The sequence below is a fragment of the Notechis scutatus genome, chromosome 3, assembly GCF_049901735.1.
Source record: "Notechis scutatus isolate UNSWTSFEM ecotype Mainland chromosome 3, rNotScu1.2, whole genome shotgun sequence".
NCBI lineage: Eukaryota > Metazoa > Chordata > Lepidosauria > Squamata > Elapidae > Notechis > Notechis scutatus.
Genome location: NC_142011.1, coordinates 8572731 through 8591952, shown reverse-complemented (window position 1 = coordinate 8591952; position 19222 = coordinate 8572731). Strand labels below are relative to the sequence as shown.

At 44.1% G+C, this 19222-nt stretch overlaps 1 protein-coding gene across 1 annotated transcript in view; it reads right to left on the bottom strand.

The window, feature by feature from the left end:
* Positions 1-2481: 2481 nt before the first annotated feature.
* CHRNA4 (cholinergic receptor nicotinic alpha 4 subunit) overlaps positions 2482-19222 on the bottom strand; it is an 86367-nt gene continuing 69626 nt past the window's right edge. Inside the window, exon 6 of the mRNA XM_026683401.2 lies at positions 2482-3657. Coding sequence (XP_026539186.1) covers positions 3532-3657 — 126 coding nt within the window. The 3' untranslated portion in view covers positions 2482-3531. The remainder of the gene's footprint in view (positions 3658-19222) is intronic.

Sequence of the window (19222 nt, the reverse complement as noted above, 5' to 3'; positions counted from 1 at the left end):
GGGTTTATACTCCTTGCAGACAGCTGGTCATTTGCATCCTTTTAGAGAGTCATTGAGGCCACCTGGAGGTCTGCTGAGATTTAAATTTATTTTTGTCTGAAAGAGATTCTGGAAAATTTTTGGAAATCTTTGCAGATGTAGAAGGACAGGCAGAGCATGGGGGACGGAGTCAAGAGAGGAATAAGCTTGGAGTCCTTACATTCCCAACAAGTTAAGACCAACCCTTCTTGAATTCCCTTAACTCTTATCTAGTGCCAATTTATCACCATTAGTTGGCTAGATTACTTGTGTATAGACATGAGCAATAAATCTTCTTAACTGGAACTTAATGTGTGGTCCTTATTCTTCCCACCTGACAGCAAGGCAAGGTGAGACTATCGAAAGACACGACACACTGTATATTGAAACCTACGTCTGTCTTTCTGCCTAGCATCCATCTATTTTCCCTATTTGCCTTAATCGGTTTTCTACAAACTCACAACACTACGAAGCAAATGTGTTGGGGACCCTCGTGTTCAAAGAAGGCAATAAAGAATGACAGGAGATTAAGATTTCTCAGAAATCCTTTATTTTAATGTCGTTTATGGAGCTTCTCTTAACTTGAGAAAGGATTGGCCAAGAGTCATGAGGAATAAAAACTGGTGGGAGTCACATCTTCTCTTTTCGGTCCCCTATTTGAAGAATCTACTTTCCCTCTGGCTAATGAAATTCAACAAAAATATATATATATATATATGCAAAAGTTCACCCTGAGGCTTTATGGAACAAGGCTGAGCTGGCAAAACCATGGGAGCCACAGGGAGTCCCGTCTGTCTCTAAATGAGAGCATTCGTGTTCTTCCTTTATTCCACCAGTAAAACCAGTGGGTTTTTTTTAATAGAAAGGTTGTGATGCATCGTCTTCGAGACCTACTCCTCCAATACTGCTTGATGAGAAAGCTGAAGCTGCAGCTTTGTAGCTCTACGGATCCCGATAATAGATAAAAAATGACTCACTAGCATTGGGCAAGTTTATGCGGCTTTGCCAAAAGAAAACCCACATGGGCCTGGTTAGCAAAAAGGTAACATCTACAACTGTAAGAGATTATGCTAATCAGGCCGGATACTATGAATACGTGGAACGGGAGGTAATCAGATTCTATGCCAAATTCTGGATAGGATACCTTTTAATGACGGAATGACAGAGTTAGGAGGAGCCTTGTAGGTCATCTAGTCCAACCCCACCTGTCCAAGCAGGAGACCTTACATCACTTCTGACAGATGGCAGTCCAGTCTCTTCTTGAAAGCTTCCAGGGATGAAGCTCCCACATCTTCTGAATGCAAGTTGTTCCATTGGTTGATTGTTCTGTCATAAAATTTCTCCTTATTTCTAGGTTGAATCTCTTCTTGTTCAGATTCCATCCATTATTCCTTGTCTGGCCTTCAGGTGCCTTGGAAAATAGCTTGACCCCCTCCTCTCTGGGGCAGCCCCTCAAATATTGGAAGACGGCTATCATGTCTCCCCTGGTCCTTCTCTTCACTAGACTAGCCAGGCCCAGTTCCTGCAACCGTTCATCGTATGTTTTAGCCTCCAGTCCCCTAATCATCTTGGTTGCTCTTCTCTGCACTCTTTCTAGAGTCTTTTATTTTAACTATTGAGATTCTCTGTCATTCAGGTCATGGTTGTCCCAAAAGTGCTTTTTCAAAATCCAACTTTCTTTTGCTTAAAAACATTTCACTTCTCATCCAAGAAGTTTCCTTAGGACTGTGGAAGCTTCTTGGGTGAGAAATGAAACGTTTTCAAGGAAAAACATCAAGTCCAGTTGCCTTTTGAAAAAGCCTCTTTGAGACTTTTATTACATCCACTATGTCGATTCATTATCAGTATTTCTTACCACATAAGAGTCTTCATTAGTTATTCAGGTGACAGACTTATCTTCATTATTCTTATCTTGCCTCCAGAAGTTCTGGATGCTCCAATATTGGAGGCTTTTACGAGGAAACTGGACAAACCTTTGTCTGAAATGGTATAGGGTTTTCCTGCTTGAGCAGGGGGTTGGTCTAGAAGACCTCCAAGGTCCCTTCCAACTCTGTCATTCTGTTATTCCAAGCCCACCAATTGGACCCAAATGCAATAATACTCTTCAACTCATGTTCCCCGGTAGCCCTTTATCTACTGCAGCTTTCTACTCCTAAAACTTGCAAAGTTGGTTCTTACACCGCATTGCTAATCCAAGGAAATTTATTTCTGGGATCGCTTCTCATCTCTGCTTGCTATTGAACCAACCTGACCAATGCCTTTTAGCTCACTCGGCAGAAGGATTCTCTTATTATTGGTAGACTAGGGTTGTGGTTTGGTGTCTTCCAGTTAGTTTTGACTCCTGGCAATGGCCTGGATGACTCTATACACTTTTTGTGGCAACGTTTTTTTTGGAACTCTAAAAAGACCATAGAAATATTTTATGAGTTAACTGTCATTTGACGTTGGGTTCTTCTTCCTAAAGCCATCCAGTTGGCTTCCGATCTAAGGCAGGATTAAAACTCATGGTCTTCTGGATTCTAGTCCAGTGCCTTTAGCTGCAACATCAAATTGGCTCTCATCGTAAAGATGCCCTTCAAATTTTCAGAACTTCATCTGATGCCACCATAGATTGATGAGCTGCTGCCTGCAGCTCTCTCTTCAGCTGGATGTCATTGTTTCAGAGATACGTTAGCTGGATGGTCCCTTTCAAGCTGCAAACAAAGCTTCCTTCTGTTGGAAGATTTCCTGCAATTTAAAAGCTTCCTGCAAATTCAGAGTGAGCTAGAAGCACCCTAACCTATCCTTCTTCCTGATGCATTCGTGTCTATGTACAACTTCGTCCCTACCTGTAATCTCCTGAGGTAAGGCTCTGCAAACCCTCAGCCATGTGACTACTCTGCTCAACGCTTCAGTGAGCTGTTGTTCCCTGGACACAATCCAGCAGGGAACTGACCTACAAAATTCTTTTTCTCTAGTTTCTTCTATTACTAGAAGGTTGGGATGCTTTTCTGCTGAATCCTTGACTTTTCATTTCCCACTGCAAATTCGCAATAATGAAAATGCATCGCCTTCGTTGGCAGCGCATCTTACTTTTAGCACAAGGATGCATGCCCGAGACTTTCCGTTTAGAACCCCGTTACAGTTCTGGAGAGCTTCAACTCAAGTCAAGGTCAATGTTTCTCCGTGGGCTTATTTGGACTCTTGAGCGCCTTTGTGTTGGTAGTTCCTTAAGGGAACCTCACTGGATTCTCAGGATTATATAGGACAACTAATGCCATCATGCAATTGGAACCAGCCCTTTCCCCCACCCACCCACCCCGACCCCCTTGAAGAGATATAGATGATGACCATGGTTTTAGGCAAATGACGCAACCTTGGAAGGCAATCCCAGAGCTTCTAAGGAAAAAAGTCATGCGCTGATGTGATGGTAGATTATGAATAGCAGCCAGCCCGAGATGAAAGCTTGGGCTTTCCCGGGGTGGACTTAAATCTGCTGAACTTAACCAATTCCGTTTCCAGGCTGGACTGTTCCTAGATCATCCCTGCCAGCCAAGGTGGGAGGAAAAGTCCCACCGTTCCCAGCAAGCAGACTAAGATAAACATCCACAGGAATATTCTGTCAATGACCATCGCCACATATTTCCAGTCTTCTTTCACCTACAGAGACAGAGAGAGAGAGAGAAAAGGAGAATCGGAAGCAAAACATTGTATAAAAGATAAAGGTAAAAGTTTCCCCTGTCCAATCGTGACTGACTCACGGGGGGTGGTGTTCATCTCCGTTTCTTAGCCAAAGGACCAGTATTGTCCAAAGATGCTTCTGTGGTCATGTGGCCAGCAGGACTATATGCTGAGGTGCACAGAATGCTGTTACCTTCCCACCAAAGTGGTACCTATTTACCTAATCGCATTTGCATGTTTCCGAACTGCTTAGGTGGGCAGGAGCTGGAGCAAGGAACGGGAGCTCACTCCATCGGGCAGTACACGTTTTTGATGTCATTATTACAGACCTAGGATTATTTGACTCTACTAGTTAGCATAGAAAGAACCACTGCGATTGACATCAAAATATTAGTTATATAATAAGTTTCAGTTTTGAACGAATTGTTTAATATTAAAATCCATATGGATCTAATTATATGTTGATAAATGGAAATAAGAGAATGGTGAAGCCAATTTAACAGGAATTTAAATATCTAAAAATGTAGAGAGAAAAAATAACAACAACAACAACAACAATAATAAATTTTAAGAAGATACTTGGTTGATATCTAGGATGCTGGCAGCAACCTATATCAACCATCAGCACCAGTCAATTATATTTATGATACATTTTTAAATGTTCAGTTGATTAAGTTTCATGTTTAATGAATAAAAGAGATGATGATGATGATGATGATCATCATCATCATCATCATCCAAGGAAAAGTAGATAAGGAAAAGACCTGGTTATGGCTGACCAACGGAACACTGAAGAAAGAGACACAAGGCCTGATTCTTGCAGCCCGAGAACAAGGCATCAGAACGAATGTAATCAAAGCCAAAATAGAAAAATCTGCTGATGACCCCAGCAGACTCTGCAAAGAAGCGGACGAAACCATCAATCACATACTGAGCTGTTGCAAGACAATCGCTCAGACTGACTACAAACAATGTCACAACACAGTCGCTCAGATGGTCCATTGGAACTTGTGTCACAACTACCACCTGCCTGTAGCAATGAACTGGTGGGATCATAAGCCTGAAAAAGTGGTCGAAAATGAGCATGCAAAACTACTGCGGGACTTCCGAATTCAGACTGACAAAGTTTTGGAACACAATACTCCGGATAGCACGATTGTGGAGAAGAAAAAAGTGTGGATCATCAACAGTGCCATACCTGGTGACAGCAGAATCGACGAGAAACAACTTGAAAAAATCACCAGATATTAGGAGTTGAGAATCGAACTGCAGAGACTCTGGCATAAACCAGTGCAGGTGGTTCCAGTGGTAATCGGCACACTGGGTGCTGTGCCTAAAGATCTAGGCAAGCACTTGAAAACAATTGGCGCTGACAAGATCACCATTGGTCAGCTGCAGAAGGGCACCTTACTGGGATCTGCTCGCATAATCCGCCGACACATCACACAGTCCTAAATGCTTGGGAAGTGTTCAACTAGTGATTTGTGATACGAAACCCAGCATAGTCATCTCGTTTGCTGTGCACACTGTCATTTTTTGTGTCAAATAATAATAATTTAAAAAAAAATATTGAGGCCCTTGTTGCTATGTTCTTTTAGCCTGAAATATCAGTGAACAACTACAAAATCAGGAGTTTTTTGAGTTGGCCACAAAAGTTATCCATTCATTTTTAAAAAGAAGTCTGCCTGACTCTAAATCACACACACACACACACACAGAGAGAGACACACATCTTTTATATATATAAAAGAAGAGACAAACATATATACATATATGTATGTATATATATATATATATGGTATTCAGCTTTGTTCGGGTATTTTCACGTCATTATAGTTGTGCTTTTAAAGTTGTAGCACGTTTGGCAGAATCTCATCTGCCATCATCAGGCTTCTGTATTGTGTTGGTCAGAAGCCTGATGATGGCAGATGAGATTCTGCCAAAGCTGCTACAGCTTTAAAAGCACAACTATAATGACATGGGAAAATACCCGAACAAAGCTGAATACCATACATGTAAGTACCCACAAAACTTAAGAAAAACACACACACACACACATATATATATATATATATGGATCTTTGGTTATTTGGGTTTTCTCCCGTAAGATTGGAAGTATCTAGGCAGCGTTTCGATGAAGTCTCATTCATCATCTTCAGGCTTGTGTCTTCAGCTCTGTGCTTCTCAGAGCTGAAGACACAAGCCTGAAGATGATGAATGAGACTTCATTGAAACGCTGCCTAGATACTTCCAATCTTACGGGAGGAAAACCGAATAACCAAAGATCCCATCACAAATACCCGCGAGAACCTCAGAAAACACACACACACACACACACGCGCACACACACACACACACACACACACACACACATATATATATATATATATATATATATATATATATATATATATATATATATATATATATTAAATAATTTTCACGGGTACAGGTATGTAGGTCTAGGTGTGTTTGGTCTTTTCCTGTGTAAGATTAAGAGTCACCAAGATATTCTTAATCTTACATGGGAAAAGACCCGAACACACCTAGACCTACATACCTGTACCCGTGAAAATCTACGAATATATATATCTCACAGGATTTTGTGAGCTCATCTATCAGTGCCTTAAATAGTTCATTTATTAAAAATTTTCATCAATATGTTGAGTAGTTGTCTGCAGAAACAACAGGAGCATCATTCTTAATATCAATTGCCAGGGAATCCACAGCTAAATAAGATATTGTTCCCATATTACTTGTGTTTTGGGGAACCCTTGGTGCTCTCTTGAGCTTGGTGGTTTTCTTGCAGAACATTTCATTACCCAACTAGGGGATATCATCAGTGCTAGAAGGAAGTGTGATTTGCTGTCTATTTGTGGGAGTGTGATTTGCTCTCTATTAGCTGGCGGGTGCGCCCGTGTGTGACCCACTTGTGTGACCGTTGCCGCGACCATCCCAGGCACTGGCATGGACAGCCACAGCCCTACCTGCACAAGTTACGGGTGTACATGTGAGTGCACACTCCTGCCCCTCCCACAAAACTATCCCCTTGACAACTCGTAAAGCATTGCTGGCTTGCTCATGAGTTGCCATAAGGAGGGGTGTGTGTGATCTGATGGAGCAGTTTGTTGCTATGATCAGAAGCACATTCCACGCATACTTTTCTCCAGATTGTGTCTCAAGTTACCAAGCCCCATGAAAGTGCTTCGTTGGAGAATATGATTTATGACATACCCTGGGAGGAGGAGGGAAACAGGGTGATAGGTGGCCAGTAAATGACGTAGGGCAGAGCCGACTGCACTTGGGAAAAGTGGCGATGTGTTGCTCCTAATAAATAATTGGATTTCTTTTGAAGCTTGCCTCGAGGCTCATGAATTAATTAGAGCATTTGTTGGAACCCTGATACCCCTCTTTCCCTCCTCACCCCACTTTCCAGGCTGCCAACTCCAAAAAGTTAGGGATCTTTGATGTCGGTCATTATCCTGCTAAAACACACGCGGGTTGCTCTTAATCTGCTCCCGGCAGGAGAACCGGAGACAATGAATTTCCTCAGTTTAAGGTTTTCACAGCTGGAGGCCCCTTTTTTTTAAAAAAATAGTTTCCCGGCCTCCAAACGACGCAGAGGACATAGGAGACCCATGACAACATCACCGTAGGAGTCAAGGGAAAAATTAGCCCGTGTTTAATCGGCTTGTGGTAGTTTGAGAAAGTTAAGTAACATTTGTGTTAAATTAAGCAAAGGCTCATCGCACCAGGCTGGCTATTTGGTTGTTGCTTTTGTTAATATATTACTTACGGCAACACATTTCACTGTTTTTGCTACTGGCTCTCAAATTTCATCAGGATGGGTAGTCCAGTGGTGGGATTCAAAAAATTTTACTACCGGTTCTGTGTGCGTGGCTTGGTGGGTGTGGTAGTTGGAAGGATATTGTAAAATCTCCAGTCAGAGGTAGTATTTGCAGGTTCTCTGAACTACTCAAAATTTCTGCTACCGGTCTCCAGAACCGGTCAGAATCTTCTGAATACCATCTCTGCTCCTCAACTTAAAACTGTTCATTTAGTGACTGGTCAAAGTTAGGATGATTCAAAAGGTGATTTATGAGTGATTTTCACACTTATGGCTTCCCCGTGGTCATGTGATCAAAATTCAATCGCTTGGCAACCGATTCATTATTTTATCACGGTTGCAGGATCCCAAGGTCACGTGATCCTGATGATGGAATAATGAAATCCATTATCATCTCATCCCAGGGCCATTCCCATGAAGTGCTACTGAACTGTGTGCATGTCCAACTAATAAAATCCCTTCATTAACGATTTCTGGCTTTCTTGTAAAAAAAATAATAATAATTGTAAGGCAATTGTAGCACTTAAAACCCACACAACTCTGTCTGAAATCTTTCCCCCCTTTTTAAAAAAAATGTCAGATGATTGAACAATTGTGGAATGCCAATTTACACGAAGTGGGGAGCTTTTTCCCCCCCCACAAGCCAATTCAGTTTTTGCTGGAGGCCACGGAGCTCTTTTCCGCCTTCAGCTATCTAAATCCAAAGAAACCTACCTCATTTGAGGGCAGAAATTTATTTCTCCAGTTTCTCTCCAACTTACTTGGCTTTGTCAATCTCTTTATTTTTTTTCCCCCAAGAGTCACATGAAATTAATATCAAATGATCTCTGGGGAGCAATTAAAATCGCACTGTTTTTTGAAGGGATGGGAAAAGTCAGATGAGAAAAAAACAAAGAGATGCTTTGTGTTCAACTAGGGCAGCTTAAAATTAAACTGGGGATTCAGACAAACTTGGTCTTACTTCACATACCCTAAGCCAGTGTTTCCCAGCCTTGGCAATTTTAAGAGATATGGACTTCAACTCCCAGTTTTCCTGGCTAGGGAATTCTGGGAATTGAAGTCCATACCTCTTAAAGTTGTCAAGGTTGAGAAACACTGCTCTGCCCTTTAGGTGAAATGGGGACCCAGAGATTTTCCCATTCAATCCTACAAAATGACAGATTAACTCTCCTCTTGCATGGCATGCATTGTTTCCAACGTGTCTCTGCAGGGAGCTACTCTTTGGTGGACCTGTTTGGGCTGGGAAGCCAAGCAGGGTCTGGCACGGTTAGTATTTGAATGGGCAACCTCCAGGTCAAGAAACAGACACCACATAGAGTCCAAGACAGCTACCTTATTGTTGTAGGGTATAATAAGGTATAATAGACCCAGTTTGAGGTACCAGGCTAGAAATCATGAGGAGACTATGAGTGCTAGTCCTACCTTAGGCATAAAAGTCAGCTGGGTGACTTTGGGCCAATTGCCAGGAGGCTGTGAGTTCTAGTCCTGCCCTAGGGATGAAAACTGGCTGTGTAACTTTGGCCCAGTCCTTCTCTTTCCGCCAAACTCACCTCACGGGGTTTTTATTGTGGGGAAAATAGAAGGAAAAGGGAGTGTTAAATGTGTTTGCCACTTTAAGTTCTTTATTTAAAAATAAATAAAACTGGGATATAAATAAATAAATAAATAAGACCAAAATCAAGTTGTTCGCTGCCCCATTGTGTACTACCATATACAAAATCCATGGATTTATTTTTCATGCTTGCTTTGGCCTCTTCTCCAAACCGACTTATAAATTCCTTTATTAGATAGTGAGTGTTGTAGCTACATTGTTCATTGTTAGTTTTCCAGTGTTTCTCCCCCAGGCAATCAATGTTGGGTAACCCTGACTATTATTTACAGACTTATATACGCTTTACAGGGCTTTACAGCCCTCTCCAAGTGGTTTACAGACTCAGCCTATTGCCCCCCAATAATCTGGGTCCTCATTTTACCAACTTGGGAAAGATGGAAGGCTGAGTCAACCTTGAGCCTGGGGAGATTCGATCTGGCAGTCATCAGAAGTAGCCTGCAGTACTGCACTCTAACCACTGCGCCACTATGGCTCATGGAAGTCAATCTGGCTGGATACAACATGTACCAAAGCGGCTTCTCCTTTGATCAGGTTCAATTACGTGATTCCATTATGTGATCAGCACAGGTAGTCCTCAACTTATGACTGCAACTGAGCCCAAAATGTATGCTGTTAAGTGAGAAATTGGTTAAGCGAGTTTTGTCCCATTGTACAATCTTTCTTACAGTTGTTAAGTGAATCCCTGCAATTGTTAACTTAGTAGCACGGTTGTTAAGTGAATCTGGGTTTCCCCATTGTCAGAAGGTCGCAAAAGGGGCTCACATGACTCAGGGACACTGCAACCCCGTCATAAATGTGAGTCACTTGTCAAACATTCGAATGTAAACCACGAGACCACAGGGATGCTAGAATGGTTGTAAGTGTGAAAACTGCCCTTAAGTCACTTTTTTCAGGGCTGCTGTAACTCCAGTCACTAAGCGAATGGTTGTAAGGCAAGGACTACCTGCGTCAGGTCTATGCAACCACCCAGAAACAGATCTTATCTATGACAATCCACTCTTCACATCAGATCGTTCAAGGGTAGATTACTGCCATTATAACTGGATCCATCCCCGCCCTACTGCTAGTCATCTTCTCTTTCACTCCACCTCCACCAAGTTTGGATCACGTGGCCACCGGAAGGCATTGACGTGTTGTGGCCTTCAGCCGCCGGACCCTCCAGCAGCCAAATCTGACGAGGAGGCATGGCAGTCAGGGTCAGCTTCAAGGACACCTGAGACCTCTGAGCGGGAAGAGAGAATGGAACTAGGAGAGAGAGAGGGGGGCCGTCAGCCCCCAGATGGAGAGTCAACAGCCCCCAGGTCTGGAGGTGGCTGGTGAGGAACAGGAGGAACAGCTGGGTCCGGAGCAGAGGTGGGTATTCAGCAGGTTCTGACCAGTTCTGGAGAACCGGTAGTGGAAATGTTGAGTAGTTTGGAGAACCAGCAAATATCACCTCTGACAGATCCCACCTCCATCTATTCTCTGCCTCCCATTGAGTCCCAGCTGATCGGCTGGGTCTTCTTTTGTCGCACTGCACAGGAGAACGGAGCTGGAAAGCAGGTTAGTGGGGTGGGGAAGGAATGGGGATTTTGCAGTATCCTTCCCCTGCCATGCCCACCAAGCTACGCCCACAGAACCGGTAGTAACATTTTTTGAATCCCACCACTAGTCCGGAGGTTTCCCCCGGGCCTCTGGGAGGGTGAAAACAGCCTCCCCGGGCTCTGGAGGCCCACCGGAAGCCGGAAACAGGCCCATTTTGCAACTTCCGGTAGGCCCGTTTTTCCCCTTCCCAGAGCCTCTGCGCAGACCCTGCACTTACTGCCATTGAAAATGGGATGCGTGGAGACTCCTGGGAGGAGTGGGGGTGTGGGCGGGGCCAGCCGGTCAGTTAAAATACCGGTTTGGCAAACCAGATGTAGCTTCCACATCCGGTTCACCTGAACTGGTCCGAACCGATAGAATCACACCCCTGCGGCCACATGACCCCAGAGACGACTTCAGACAGGGCTGGCTCTTCGGCTTTGAAATAGAGATGAACTGGGGTGGGATTCAAATTTTTTAACAACCGGTTCTGTAGGCGTGGCTTAGTTGGTGGGTGTGGCCAACTCAACATCACTCACATCGAGGCACGCATCTCCTCGCCTGGCCTCTCATGACTGTGGGGATGCTGCAACAGTCGTAAGTGTGAAAAATGGTCATAAGTCACTTTTTTCAGTGCCATTGTAACTTTAAATGGTCACTCCACACAAGCAAAGTACCAGCTAAAGAGGGAAAGAAAACTCTAGAGAGGTTCCTGAGACAGGAAGTTTAGTCCTGCCAAGAATGTAATAAGGGTTAACGGAGAGGCAGTTTCTGTAAGCAACACCAGAATGTTTCCTTCCTGCCTTCCTTACAGGATTAGGCCAGTAATTTCTTCTAACAACCGGTTCTGCGAACTGCTTAGAATGCTAACAACCGGTTCTAGCGAATAGGTGTGAACTGGTAGAATCCCACCCCTGGAGATGAGCACCGCCCCCTAGAGCCAGAAATGACTAGCACGTATGTGCGAGGGGAACCTTTACCTTTACCTTACTTACTACTTACCTTCCAGCTTGATTGTTTAGCCCAGTGGTTCCCAAAGTGGGCGGTACTGCCCCCTAGGGGGCGGTGGGATGCCATAGGGGGGTGCTAAGAGGCAAGGTGGCTGGCAGGGGGGCACTAAGAGGCGGCAGGGGCGCGCTGGAGGTGGTCCCCTCACAGGGCACAATTCAGGGGTGAGAAAAAAGTCCCGCTGCCACCGCCGCGTTCGAGGCAAGGCCCCGCAGGATCACCCCATTGACTTGCACGCTCCGGTACAAGGGGCTCAATGGGGTGATCCTGTGGGGCCTCACCCCAACGTAGCATTGAGAAAGGAGAGCAAACCATCATCCCACTGCCGTTCAGAGAGTGGCCCCGCAGGATCACCCCTTTGAGCCCCTTGTGCCTGAGTGTTCAAGTCAAAGGACTGATCCTGCGGGGTGTCACCCCGAACGCGGTGGCAGTGGTATGTTTGAAAAAGAGAGCAAAGCCGCTCTGGTTTGCTCTCCTTTTTCAACGCTGCATTCGGGGCGGGGCCCCGCAGGATCACCCCATTGAGCCCCTTGCACCGGAGGCACCTGCCCAAGCAAGTCCGAACGGAGCGGTTTCACGAAGTCAAAGGGGTGAGCCTGAGAGAGGGAAAGAGAGAGGAGAGAGAGAGAGAGATTGGAAGAGAGAAGGAAGAAGAGAAAGAGAAAAGGGACAGAAAAAAAATGGGACAAAGAAAGAGGGACAAATGGGACAAAGAAAGTTGGGACAAAGAAAGAATGGTAGGAAGGGACAGAAAGAAAAAGAAATAAAAAAAGAGGGAGGGAGGAGAAATATAATGAGATATCTATTCTAGTCCAATCTCCTGCTCCAACAAGGTTAGAAGGGAGTGTGTGTGTGTGTGTGTGTGTGTGGAGGGGGTTATCCTTGTAATTTACCAGTACATTTTGGTTTTGCCTTCTTCAGAATTGGCACTGTAATACATTGGGGAAAAGTAATTTTTTAGGGTGGAGATCTGGTCCAATGGATCCTGTTTAAAGCCTCAACAAAATGTGAGAAGCTTCCTGATAGTCTTGGCCATGTTTCGTCCACAAAACTTTTATTTAATAGAAGCCAAAGATATTTCAATGTGCTGGCAAAGATGCTGGCAAAGATGTTTCAATGTGGAAAAGAGCCTCTAAACTAGGCCTCATTTCAATCTGATGCATCAGGTCTCTCTCTCTCTCTCTCTCTCCCCCCTCTCTCCCCCTCCTTTTCTTTCTTTCTTTCCCTTTTCTGTTTCTTTTCTTCCTTCTCTCTTTCTCTCTTTCTTTTCTCTCTCTCTCTTTCCCTCTCTCAGGCTCACCCCAGTGATTTGGTGCACCGCTCCACTCGGACTTGCTTGGGCAGGTCCCTCCAGTGCAGCGGGCTCAATGGGGTGGACCTGCGGGGCCGGCACTTAGAATGCGGCAGTGGCAGCGCGTTTGAAAAGTAGAGCAAAGCCAGAGGTCGGTAATTTTTGCTGCAAGGAATCACAAAAGCTTCTGGGCTGTGCACAAGAAAGGACACACATGCAATTCAGCAACATAAAACAAAGAAATACAAATAAAACAAATCAATAAGAATCGGCAAAGCATCTCTGATTAGATTCTATTCACTTCTAGAATCTAATCAGAGATGCTTTGCCGATTCTAGTCCAATGACCTGCTCCATCAGGGTTAGAAGGAAGTGTGAATGTGTGTGTGTGTGTGTGTGTGTGTGTGTGTGCATGTGTGTCAAAACTCCAAAAACAGGTCAAGTAATTCTGGGGAGGCCAGTCATAAATTAGAACACTTGCTAAGCAACCAGTCATTAAGTGAGGACCACTTGTATTTGGTTTGCCAGTCACCAAACCATGCCCCCCACCCAGTCACGTGACCAGCAAGCCACGCTCACCCAGTCACATGACCAGCAAACCACACCCTCAAATTAGGCCACGCCCACAGAAATTTGAATCCGGCCGCTGGGTGGGGGCATTGAGGATGAGTTTGTAGCACCAAGGGGGCAGTGGACTGAAAAAGTTTGCGAACCGCTGGTTTAGCCCCTCCCAAAAAATCAATTTTTCACTTGAAGGAGCCTTTAATATGCCCAACATTCTCCTCTGGCAGCCATATTTGAATGGCATAATGATCGGGAGCATGAAGGAATAGTTTGTTAAGCACATAAAAGGTTTCCAGATCAAATTTTTTAATGCCTTTTTATTTGCCAAGTCCATTTTGCAAAATGGATTGGGAATCGGGGCAGAGGCTGACGGGATGACAGGAAAAGGGTGACTTCCTAAATTTTTAAAAAGTACATGCAGGCAAAGGGACGGGGGTTTATCTGGGCCCCTAAGATATCGGAGCAAAGTTGAAAAATAAGGACTATGAGCAGAAGACAACGGGTCGAAAGTTCTAAAGAAAGAGTGCATTTTTCCTCCTCCGTTAATTCAACTCAGTGTTCGCTCAGTGCTGGAAATTACCTTACACACCCACAGAACAGATGGTTATCCAGAAAATATTAGAGTGCGCAGAAATGGACAAATTAACGCTAGCCTTAAAAAACAAAGAGTCCTCAATATATTACAATAACTGGAACCCCTGGTATAATTGGTTAATTCAGAGATAGACTGCTTATAAGAGAAACTTAGTTGAGGGTAATTTAAGTATAGATACCGATAAGATGTGTGTATACGATACAACTTAAGAAGAATAGATCTTACAGACTGTCAAAAAGGATATTGTTTTTTTTTAAATGTTTCTTTTTCATTTCTCTCTCCCCCCCGTTTTCTTCCTTCTTACACCTCTCCTTTTCTTCCCTTTCTCGGCCTTGCCAAGGCCTTGTCTTTTTTTGTGTATGTATTGTAGATCTGTTTTTAATTGTAAAATCAATAAAATTTATTTTTTAAAAAAAGAAAAGAAAAATAAGGTCTATGAGCAGAAGACGACGGGTAGAAAGTTCTAAAGAAAGAGTGCATTTTAACTCCTCCGTTAATTCAACTCAGGATTTAAGTGGAGCAATCAAAAGTTGGGACACATGTGGTAGCTCCACGCATCCACCCCCCACAGTAGTGTGAGCCACCAGATGGAATGGGTGGTTGGCCAGCAGCGCAGGCTCTTAAACAGGGCTTATTTTGGGGGGGGGGTAGGGCTTATATTAGGTGCGCACATAAAACACGCTGGGGCTTTTTCTGGGGATTGGATTCATTTTTGGAGATACGGGGTATTAGTGGCTTGCCCTTGTTAGGGATAACATTGTTTACCCTAACTGGTTTGGGTAAAAATAATAAATATGGTATCATGGTTTGTTAGTTAAAGTGTGTGTAACTTTAACTGCAAGAATGTAATTAAGGGTGTGGTTGTAAAAGCACTATATAAGAAGCGAGGCAATTGCAGCTCGCTCTCTCTGGCTTGAAGATCCCTAATTACTGGATGGATTGATGACTGCGTTCTTGCTGGAATGGGGAGAGAAAAAGGGAGTGTTGATTTTCTCAACGGAGAGAAGATAAAGATTGGACTGATTTATTGTAAGTGTACTGACATTGGCTATTCAACACGGACTTTGCAAATAGAGTATCCCCGACAAGACTTGACTGAAATTGATATATGACTAATGGACCGTTTATTTGACTATGCTATAATTCTTAAATGGAATAAACTATATTTTTGATAGCACAAGCGTATCTGTATTTTTACTGCGTGTTAACTAAAAAAATTATCTCACACATTTTCCTGTCTTCCTATCTGACTTCGCTGCACGTTCTGTTTAGTTTGTTTTCCTTAACACCTGTTGGGGAATCCAGGCTTAACAGCCCTGTCACTGTTGGCTGGTTGCTGGCAAAGAGGCTTTTGTTTCCTTTTTAGCTTTTTACTGTCTTTTTTCTTTTTCTTTTTTGAATAGTATGTCAATGTGTATCTCTCTAGGCCTGTTGATGGCTCATTTGTCTGAGTGCCAGATTTCCAGGAATTCTCTAGCTCTCCTCCCCAGTAATTTAACACCCAGATAAGCAGAGATTAACACTGGGATTAATTACCAGACCAATAATACCCCAATCAAGGATTTAGCAATTCAGACAAACAATCAAACAGTAAACAAGAGCTTAATCCAGGAACTCCCAGGAGAAAACAACCCACCCACCCACACTGACAGGGCAAGCTATGGCATATAAATGGAGAGCAGTGTTTCTAACACTGATGATGTTACCTACTTGGGTAATGAAACGTCTGCAAGAAAACCACCAAGCTCAGAGAGCACCAAGGACCCCAGAGTTCTCCTCATTCCCCTGCTCCTCCTCTCCCTCCCCTGCAAACTCCACTCCCTTCTGGTACTGATGAAATTACCTAGCATGGTTATGAAACATCTGCTAGAAAACCACCAAGCTCAAAGAGCACCAAGGACCCCACGGTCCTCATCCTCCTCCCCCCCCCTGCAAACCCCACTACTTTCTACAACTGATGAAATTACCTAGTATGGTTATGAAACATCTGCTAGAAAACCACCAAGCTCAAAGAGCACCAAGGACCTCACGGTCCTCATCCTCCTCCCCCTGCAAACCCCACTACTTTCTACAACTGATGAAATTACCTAGCATGGTTATGAAATGTCTGCTAGAAAACCACCAAGCTCAGAGAGCATCAAGGACCCTCTACAGTCCTCCTCCTCCTCCCAAACCTCACTCCCTTCTAGCATCGATGAAATTACCTAGTAAGGTAATGGAATGTCTGCTAGAAAACCACCAAACATAGAGAGCACCAAGGACCCCACAAAACTGGCCATTTCCTTGATCCCCACTTGTAGAAGATCTATGGAGCTCCCCTTCTTTTTCTGCGGATAAACCTGAAGGTTAAGTGTCAAGCCAGCCTCCCTAACCTCACCATCCACGTATTTTTGACTGCAGCGTGGAAGAAATTTGCTGGGATCACCTGCTTCAAGGCCTTTTTCCACTTCCCAATCTAGCCACTGCAGAGGGTCCCCATCCAAATACTAACCCAGGCTGATCCTGCTTATCGCTGAAATTTAGCATGCTTGCCTTAAGGCAATGCAAATCTTCGAACGGTTCTTCGTGATATAACTCCTTTTTGTTTTGTTTTTTTACTACCATGTAATCTCTTAATTTGGAGTAGAGTCAAGTGATGGATTGGATCTACTGGCTGGATGCCCTTCCTGATTACGTAGGTGGAGTTCACAGCAGACGTTTTTTTCTTTGTGCCTGTACTGATATAATAAGTGAAGCCGCAATACAATAGGATTCCCTTCGCTCTTAAGAATGGAACAAAAATGGGGGATCAATGAACTGTTTCATTTCTTCCGATACAGATAGTCCTCAATTTACGACCATTTGTTTAGTGACTGTTCCAAGTTTTTATGGCACTGAAAAAAGTGACTCATGACTGGTGCTCACACGCTTACACAACTGCTGCACTTTCCTTAAGGGTCATGGGATCAAAATTTGGTCACTCGGCAACTGGCATGTATTTATGACAGTTGCGTGATCACCGTTTATAATCTTCCCAGCCAGCTTCCAACAAGCAAAGTCAACGGAGGAAGCCAGATTGTATCTTTTATTTTATGTATACTGAAAGTATTTACACCAAGACAAATTCCTTGTGCGTCCAACCACACTTGGCCAATAAAGAATTCTATTCTGTTCTATTCTATTCTATTCTATTCTATTCTATTCTATTCTATTCTATTCTATTCTATTCTATTCTATTCTATTCTATTCTATTCTATTTGCTTAACCACTGCATGATTCACTTAACAACTACACTTATTCTCTTAACAGCTGGCGCAGGAAAGACTGTAAAACGGGGCAAGACTTGCTTAACGACTGTCTTGCTTAGCAGTGGAAATTTTGGGCTCATCTGTGGTCAGAAGCCAAGGACTTTGTTCTGACCTAAGCTTCCCCAACAGCACGAAGCCGAGTCCTCGTCCTGATAAACCTCTTTTATTTGATTTACGATGCATTTCCTCTCCAATGAAGTCCCGGCCAACTGTCTTTCAAGAAAGATCCCTGTTACAAACCTTTATCATGCTTGGAGGCCAGGCCGATACCTTTCAGAGGCCGCAATACTTGGCAAGCATGCCGGAGTGAACTAATTGTCACCTGCAAAGCCCCTTTCACTCCTCTTTTATTCTCTAGGGCCGTGATGGCGAACCTGTGGCACGCGTGCCACAAGTGGCACAACAGAGCCATTTGTGCTGGCACGCAAGTCGCAGGCAAACTTACCTCACTGTGTATCCCCACACCTCACCACTGATATTTTTTTTTCCGGTTGGTTTGAGGCCTTTTGGGGCCTCCCAGAGGCTTGGAAAAAGCCTCTGTGAGGCTTCTCAGGCCGAATTATAGGCCCTTTTCGTCACTTCCTGTAAAGTGATGAAACGGGCCTGTAATTCGGCTGAGAAGCCTTGCAGAGGCTTTTTCCAAGCCTCTGGGGGGCTCAAAAAGGCCTCAAACCAGCGAAAAATCAACTGTGAGGTGCAGTTTAAGTAAGGGGATGGGGGTGGGGATTGCGCACGCATGCGCAGGGGGGCATAGGGGGGAGCACATTGCATTCTGGGTACTGACACGCAAGTACAGGCGTGCTGGCGTGCTTGCAATTTTTGGCACAGGAGCCCAAAAAGGTGAGCCACCACTGCTTTAGGGGAGGGGCCGTTCACCGTCCACTTGTGGCTTTACTCCCAAGTTGGCCCTTATTCCTCAGCTGTTCCCTTCGTCTGGCAACTCTGCACATGCGCACATTGGGAACAGGCTCCAGCTGTTCTTCTGCCCCACTGATCTCTGACTCCGAAGGCAGCTGATAACTGCCAGACGGCCCTGGCCCCATCTCTGCCTCCGATGCAGAGCCATCGTCAGAGCTTTCCCCAGACTCCAGAAGTGGCCCACGTTCGTCCCCAACCTCTTCACTGTCCGAGTCTGTCGGGCCGCAACAGACTTAACCTGCATATGTTTATCTCATCTTTAAGTTCCGGTGGAATTCTACAATCTCCCTTTACAGTCTACTTGTGGTCTCCAAAAAAGGATTTTGTCCAGGTAATCTAGTTCTACAGAAGCTTTTCCTGGATTTTGCAAAAGGCGGAAAGGGCTGCAAAGAGGGGATTATTCCGAAGGCTATTAAAAGCCTAGGAAGGATTAAAGAGAATTATTCCAATAAAGAGAATAGCGCCTTTGAACCGCAAGGCTCTCTGTCACGGTGAAGCTAAGCCACCTACAGAGGCTTATTAAAAACACAGCAATAATGCATTCTCCTTTTATGATGCCGTCTCTGGGTTCTATACAATCAAGCAGGATAAAATGCAAAAATAGTAAGAATGATCAAGATTTAAAATATAAATATGGCTATCCACTTACACACCAATCACCCAGAAAATAATCAATATCTGAAATGAAGGGAACTAATAGGTAGTTCTTGATTTTATGACAGTTCATTTAGTGACCATTCGAAGTTACGGTGGTCCTGAAAAAAAGGGACTAAGCGCCATTTTTCACACATACAACCATTGCAGCATCTCCAGGTTCTTGTGATCGAAATTCGCATCCTTGTCAACGGACTCATACTTAT